Source organism: Fulmarus glacialis, unplaced genomic scaffold, assembly GCF_000690835.1.
Source record: "Fulmarus glacialis isolate BGI_N327 unplaced genomic scaffold, ASM69083v1 scaffold4648, whole genome shotgun sequence".
NCBI classification, from domain to species: domain Eukaryota; kingdom Metazoa; phylum Chordata; class Aves; order Procellariiformes; family Procellariidae; genus Fulmarus; species Fulmarus glacialis.
The window spans coordinates 45224-53323 of NW_009228813.1; the positions used below are offsets into that span (position 1 = coordinate 45224).

Consider the following 8100-nt stretch of genomic DNA (forward strand, 5'->3'; position numbering starts at 1 on the left):
TCTTTTCTTCACGTGATATTTTATACAAGAACACTTCAAAATGTGTTATTAGATGTGACTGATTTTAACAAATCCTATTAGATTTGTATCAACTAGTTACATGTTATATTCATAGTCTTTTGTGAATCATCGCCTTTTTGTTTTTAAAAAGATGGCCTATTTTGAGCCTTTGTATGGGTACATTCCTGTTTCTGTGACAAAAAAAAAAAATCTTAAGCTGTCCCAAACAGAAAAAGAAAAAAAAAAAAACACAAAAACCAATGGCTATCAGAAGTATGTTTTGTTTTAGTGTGTTACCGTTATTGTATTTGTTTATTGTAAAGGTGGACATTTAGCGTTCAGTGCAGTTTTCAATAAAAAGTGATAAAATTTCTATAATTTCTTGAAGGTAAGAGCTCTCGCTGCAATCTGACTAACGCTTTAAGCTGAAGACATGGAGAGTGCACAGAAAGGCACAGAAACGCAACTCTGATCACACTGTGCCCTCCTCCGAAACTGAGTACGATTGCACAGCGGAGAGCAGGTAAGTTTTCCTCGAGTCTGACTTCGGTACCTCTGACAGCAGCGGGGACCCGCTCGTGTCACAGTCAGCAGAAGGATGACACTTCAAGAGCGCCGGGATTTGCTCCAGCCGAGGATCTGTCCTTGGCTTCCTGCAACTGGCTTTGAGAAACCCTGTAGAAACTCAGTTCAAGCTTGCTGCGTGCAGATCAGTTTTAAAATTGCACTGCTGGGGAAACGCTTGCTGAATTCCATTTCCTGTGGAGACTTTCAGGTGGTGCTATCCATAAGCTGTAAACTTATTCGTAATTTGTGAATATTTAAAATCAAGTGGGACATTATATGCAGCCTAGGTGGAAAAAGATTGTTATGGGTTCCATTAAGCTATGAAGGCAGCTACACCTCAAACAACATTTTTTGTACATGCTCAAGAAATGAAGCATTAACAAACCACTGGGGAACAAAGGTGAAAACATGCCTGAGAGGTGCTAGCAGCTTCAAGCCTCGCTAGACAAAAGGCCCGCTCCTTCCTTTCCACCCTGTCCTTCACGCTGCGTCAGAGTGCCAGCACACGTGGCGTTAGATGGGGCAGAGAGCTTGGTCTGGAAAGGGACTAAAAAAAAAGCTGAAACCAAAAAAGTGTCTAGGTTACAAAACTCTGTATTTTGTTTGCTTTAAATTAAACTGAAAACTAGTTACCAGCTTCAAACACATTAAAAAAGAGGTCACCTTTCATAGGTGAGTGACCACTCTGTCACTGCTAACAGCAGACCAGTGATTATCCATGAACACCATGAGGATCACACAGGTTAGTTACAGAGAAGGTGTTTGGGAAACACTGAAATGACAGTAAAAACCAAGAGGAAAACATTTAATTGATGTTAAGGTTTAGATTTGTTTTCAAAAATAAACTAGCTCTGGTACTTTCATTTGTTTTTAACTGAGCAGTTGCATCCCCGATGGGTGCAAGTACTTCCCTGCGTCGCAGGATCTCGTGTGCCGGTGGTTCCTTGTGCACTGCCAGCAGTGGACTCCGCACCAGGACCGCGAGAGGCTTAGCTCAGACCCCACGGAGAACAGCAAACGCTGTTATTTTTCATCCAACACCCAACCTCCCTCTCAACCAAAACCAGGGACGGACGCAAACGCAGGCAGACAGCTTCCACCGAAGTGCTACAAGCTCAAGAGCAGAAATGAAGAGGTCCCAAGGGCTACAAACTAAAGGACACGTTTTGGTAACAGACTGCGGTTTTAGGAGTCCCCTCCACTGTTGGGTTCCAAGCGCCCGCAGTGCAAACACCAGCAAAATGCGCAAAGAGAAGATCCGTGGAAGTGGAAGAGTATCATCGCAATCAAGATACGCCGAAGCGCCGGGAAGTGGCACGCTGCAACTCTCAAAACAGAAAATTACTGGGCGAAGAAACGGGAAACAAAGAGTTGCTGCGGAAGTTGTGCCGTTCCTTTGCTGACAGAGCCGTACTGCTGTTGTCAGGCTCGAGGCAGGCAGGGCAGCTCTCCATTGATGACGGATGTCAGACTAGCTTAAAAAAAAAAAAAGCAGCTTGAAGGTGACAGACACACAAAAAACAAAACCACCCCTAAAAAAAGGGGTTAAGGAAAGTTACTGAACAAAAGGGGAAAAAGGAAAAGCGGCAATTAAATAAGGGTCTCTAAGTGCACACAAACCTATTTTGTTAATGGAGTAAACATAAGCTAGTAATATTTGCCATAAGCCATGCAGCAGAACTTTGGAAGAATCCAGAATTACTAAATTTTAATATATTAAAAACAAAAGAAATACAGGGATTTTCACTGAGGAATTCATAAATAAAACCAGAAAAAGCGACCAGATGTAAAGGAGGTAGCAATGAAAAGCCAAGTTCTGTGCTAGAAAAGCGTGTGCTACTGCGAGCAATAATATGAGGAAAATAACACTGAGAAACCCAATTTTATATATGTACTTGGCTAAAAGAGCAGAACTTGCCGACAAGCTGCAAGGTAGCATTTGCAAATGAATCTCAGTATTTGTAAACTTTCAAGTATGTAATTCAAGGAGAGAACCCATTAACGTACACTGACTACTGTGCTAGCACAAAGCAGGGGTTTGCATCTCTTTAATCTACAGGTACATGAGGTTTGGATTACTTTGATTTTGAAAAAGATACTTCACCAGTTCCGAAATGACCCGTGAAGCGTGTTAACCTGAACATACCATTTTACAGCACATCAGAACAAAACAATAATGATCAAGAAAGCCAAGAGCTCTGAAGTACCAGGACTGTCCTCTCATACCAGAACTAGATAAATATCGGAGAGCACGGTGCATGCTTTTGAAAAACAGCTGAACTGACTGCACGGTGAACTTCCACTTGCTATGGCGAAGTGCTGGCGGGGGACGGGGATCGTCGGGCCACAACGCAGGCTGCCCACGTACAGCAACGGGAGATAGGAAAGGCGTGCTCATCGAATTTGGCTCAAGGTAGACTTTCACATTGGTTATTCTCCCCATGTTACAAGGAAGCTTTACTTCCTTAAACGGAACAGTACTGCAGAAAGCAAAGGGGGGGATGTTAAAATTCTGCGCAGCATTTTGCACACCCCTTGAAGTAGCCTACTAAAGGTAGGAGCTTATCCTTTTGTCCATTCAAATGGTGGTCTGCGCAGGGAAGCTAGTCCTGAGTAAGCTAGGATCTGAATTTACAGCGATCTGGTTACTGAACGAGACCTTCTAAAGCTGGCGTGCTTGGTCCTGAACTAGAAGGACCTCCAGAAGTGTACTGGGTTACACCACGAGAGAGGAACGATGCCACCAAGCACACGGCGCAGGCCAGCTCAGATCACGGAAATTCTCATCCCAGCTTACTCTGCCTTCAGTTCCCCTGACAGAAAAGCTTTATGTCCTCCACTAGATGAGGTATAAAAGGATTTCACGGCAAGGTAAGGAAAAGGACAAAAAAAAAAAAAAAAATTTAGAAAGCAAACTTGAAACAGGACCATATGCTTGTGAAGAACCTCTTTAGTATCTGCGGTTTGCCTATTTAGTTCAGGTAAATCATACGTACATTGCAGATAGGCATGCATTCTTTTACCTGAAAATTTGCACATGCACCAATCAGAGGAGATCTAATGGCCAAAAAAAAAGGTGAAGACATTTCATAATAAACCTCAATGGAATCGGGGATGGGAAAATTGCTAAGTTAATACAGTACTTCATTATTTCTATACTTTCGGTGTCGTCACCAAGTTTCTGTAGGAGTTGTGCACATTTCAACACCATCTAAGCAGCATTTGGAAGAAAAAGCAGCAAGTTCCTCAGGGTTTCCATAGCTCTGAACTACATAAAAATATGTGCTATGGGGCTTCTTTCCAAATTCTAATTAAAACAATTTCATCTACTGCAAAATTCCTTATTCAACCACCACACCATCAAAAGTGCTTTTCCAGAGAACCTGAATTGCACTGTATATGTAAAAACTGGCATTAACCTTTAGTGTTTAAGTGAGATTTTTAGATAAACTTTATCCATTACAGGTTACATGGCTAAAGTTATCAAATATAATAAAATTTCTACTGGAGAATATACTCTGAACTTACAATCTTAGGAACTTACATAAGTTTAAGTATGGCCACATCAATCAACATGCAAGAAATTCCCAGGTTTACATACTGAGAAATATATAACACAGTGCTTTTAAAAACAACTTTAGCATAGATTCTTCTTTTTAATTAGAACTGCCAAGTGTGTTCTCACTAGATTTAATGACCGAGGAGTAACCCTTTAAAAAGGTGTTTTTTCATTTGCAGCAATGTTTAAGTTGATGAAAGAATAAATGATAAAATGATTCATGGTTTGTATCACAGCAAGACGGAGTGTTGACAATACGAAATTCTCAATCATGTCCGAGTTCTCAAATTTCACACAATTTTGTTTAGTGTATGCTCACTGGAATAAAATCCCTATATTTTAGGTCACTTTTCTGAATAAATATTCTTACGTATACTGAAAGGAATCTATTAACTATCAGAAGAAAAAAAAAAGGCAGGAAAAAAAAAAAATCTTTTTCAGGAAACAAAACATTTCACTCAAAGAAAAATTTAGCTTCTCTTCCAGTTTGTTCTGTAGAGTTTAGATTTTATTGTATGGGCACAGCAGTAACTAAAATATTCGTAAAATCATTAATGTATTTTTGCTTATGACTTGCTGTGGATATTTTGTGCAAACAAAAAAACCTCACAATCTGACCTGGACACTAGTGAGATTTCACATAAAAGGGCCTTTCACGGAAATGTGTCAGAGTATCTAAAAGGTGATGTAGAATACCAAGTTCTACTGTAAAAGAATCTCGGCGGGAAGAGATATCCATCTAACGTGTGCTTTCATAAGTGCCCTTATTTGAAAAATTCTTTGCAATAATTAAGATGCTGGTATACTTTTCCTATTACACAACCTCTTACACAACCACATGCGGTACATTTATAGACAGATTTACAATCAGAAAGAAAAATGTTTTTTTCTGTCTTGATAATAAAATTAGCTGTTTTTTGTTTCTTTTTCTTTGTTTTTATACAAACTGTAGTCCAGCCCATTTCGCTCTCTTCACGCAGCAGATGAGCTTCTAGACTCTCTCCATGCTGGTTAGAAAAATCCTTTACAGCATGTTTCCCCTAGAACTGGGTCGTTCCACAACGAACCGCTAGAGCACAATGCTAACTCCGGGTCAGACACTCTGCGCTGGTAGTTTTCTTTTCAATTTCTTCATCATCATTCATCATCATCATCCTCGTCTTCCTCGCCATCGGAAAGGGATGTACAAGGGCGGATCTGTCGGTAGCGATCGAGCCACTTCTCTACCATCTGGGTGACCAGCGGATGATTGCGCCTACGAGAACTTTTCTGCATCGCAACGAGAACCCCTCCTTCTGTCACACAGCAGTCCAGCCATTCCCGAAGCAGCTTTTCCTGCTGCTCCTCATTACCTATCTTTGGGAGAGAGAAAACTGATTGAGAATGAGCCTTGAAACATTACCAGCAACTTAAGCAAGCCACCTGCGATATTCTGAAATACCCAGGCTAGGGGGGCAATGCCGTTCCTTTTCAAAGCTGACCGAGTTAGCGTACTACTCCACCGCAGCTGGGAGTCTCCGAAAGCCAAACTGATGCACACTGCGTTTTCAACCAAAATTTGAAGGCTCTGGAAATATTCTCCAGCTATTCCTCCCTTATCTAAATTTTTCAGATGTGTGTTTCCAATATAGTTTTCCTATATTTCAATTATTTGTAAGCAACTAATTATTTATGGTAGGCACAATATATAAGGAGGAGAAGTCCTAGAAGAGCCTTCTGGCTTTACAAAGCGGCTTTTAGGAGTCTAGCAGTTCTTGAACATTTCCTCTTGTAAGACATAGCAAATGTTGTGGCTTGCTGAAAAAATATCCCTCTAGACTTAAAGCCCATACTTTTTCTCCTTTATCTACAGGATATCCACTTTTTGCAATTATTTCAGGTTTTCCAACCCTCCCTTCCCCCATGTACACACTTTACTGAAGTGGTTCCCTGTCTTTATCATAGTTACTAAAGAAGAAACAAATTGAGTTTCATTAGAAAAAGAGGTAAGAGTATGCTGTAACTACTGGCCAATATTTATGTTGCATCCTTTAAAAAAAGAAAAAAAAAAAAAAGGCATATTTCAGTCTCGCGTTAGTGTCAGAATCCTTATTTCTGGGTCCTTTTCAAGGTACGCTTGTATTCACATACACAGTGAAGTTACATTCAATTTACAGAGCTATAAATAAGTATCAAATTTGTGGGAAAATATCTTTCAGAATCACGTCAAATGATGGGGAAGGGAGCAGTATTAATTAAGCAGAACAGCATACTCCCTATAATTCTTTGAACTGCAAAAACGTATGGGGCTACACAGACTGCTGAGGCCACAGCTTGGAAGCAGCCGTGACAAGGCCACCAGCTACCCAACCATTCCTTACCTCTTGGGCAGAAAGGAAGTGAATGTGCAGTAATTTCCTCTCGCTATCCACCAACGGTAGAAAAGTAACAGTAACATCATCATCAGTGTTCAAGTTAGCACCAGCACCTCGATTGCCATAACCATCGTTCTCCATGGCAACCAGAGCAGAGAAATGGCCCCTCGTGTAGCCCAGAGCGATCGGACTTTTCCAACAAAAACTCTGTTCCCATAACAAAGGCAAATATACACCTACGACAAATTAAAACAAGGGGTAAGACTCAGAACTACTATGTTCAACAACGAAGAATTTTGATACAAACCTTTTGCTTTTGGCTAAATGCAGGAACAGCAGCAGATCACAAGCATTTAAAACATACTTGGTTTGGTCTACACTAATATAGGTCACACTTTTCAGTACAGCTAATTATTATTAGGCTAACATGAGGTTAGTCAAGTAACTCTGCAACTGTACAAGTTTAGACATAAAAGTCATTACAATTCCAAACAATACCACGTTAGCATTCCCCTAAAAGCTACAATCTACAGTATAGTGATGAACAAAAAACAAGGTTAGAAAAGCAGTCTTCTATGTTTGGTAACTCTTTTTAAAAATAAAAAAAAAATTATGAAGAAAAAAAAAAATCAGATTCTTCATCACAGAAATAAAAGCTACAGTCAGATGTCTATTTTTACCAGAACAAAAATTCCACCATCTGCTTACAAAACTTATTATTAAAAGAACTTACTGCATTAAATATTATTTAGTACCTAAGTATGTAGTCTATCCCAGAGACAATGGAACTTCTCATAAACATTGTATTAATAGATTAAATTAACCCACATCAATTATACATATCTAGTCTCAAAAAAAAAAAAACCCACCCAAAAGCTGATACTATTTTGTTCAGATACAACAAATTACTGATGTCACAGATTCTGAAAAAACTGCAGTTTTTATCCCCACTATTTTTAGCAATAAAGACAGTAATTCACTTGAGGTGCATGAAGTCTCAAAATAAAACTAGAACTCTTTTCTTCTAAGAACATAAATAATTCTTGGTGTGTACTGCTGCAAGACAACTTAAGCAAAAGCATGCCTTACCTTGTGACAGTTTAAAAATAGCCACGCATAAACTTAAGTGCACATGTAGCATAGCAACCTTTCATAGTACAGCTGCTGCCAGTATGTTAGGAATAGATGCTGCAGCAAAACAAGGCACTTCACTTCTCCTCCAACATCCATGGAGATGGAAGGGCAACGCTAAAACGGGAATCTGAGGCAGGGGGTGGTTTTGGAGGTCTTACTTAAGTTTAGAATTCATCTTTCTTTGCCGCAACAAAAGTTAGCGGGGGCTACCGGTAAATATTTGTCCCTTTTTTCTCCATTTTTGAATTAGCCATCAAGAAATACCTGCAAGTCTTTCCATGTTTTTTAGATTAAGATTCACACAAGTTTTTACAACACCTAGATCTAAGGATAAATCCATTTAATACCTTCTTAGCGCTCCCTTCCTCCCATCCCTGTTACAATGAAGCCTCACTGTAATTCAGTGCTAAACACAAAAGATGCAGAACAAGGGGTATGTGTAAACCAAAAAGTTTCAAGCCCTTACATTTAGGGAAAGAACCAAAC

The 8100-nt window shown here is 39.7% G+C and overlaps 1 protein-coding gene across 1 annotated transcript in view; it reads right to left on the reverse strand.

The window, feature by feature from the left end:
• Positions 1 to 5058: 5058 nt before the first annotated feature.
• ZRANB1 (zinc finger, RAN-binding domain containing 1) overlaps positions 5059 to 8100 on the reverse strand; it is a 31321-nt gene continuing 28279 nt past the window's right edge. Inside the window, 2 exon segments of the mRNA XM_009583599.1 lie at positions 5059 to 5482; positions 6487 to 6716. Of these exon segments, the coding sequence (XP_009581894.1) occupies positions 5264 to 5482; positions 6487 to 6716 (449 nt within the window). The 3' untranslated portion in view covers positions 5059 to 5263.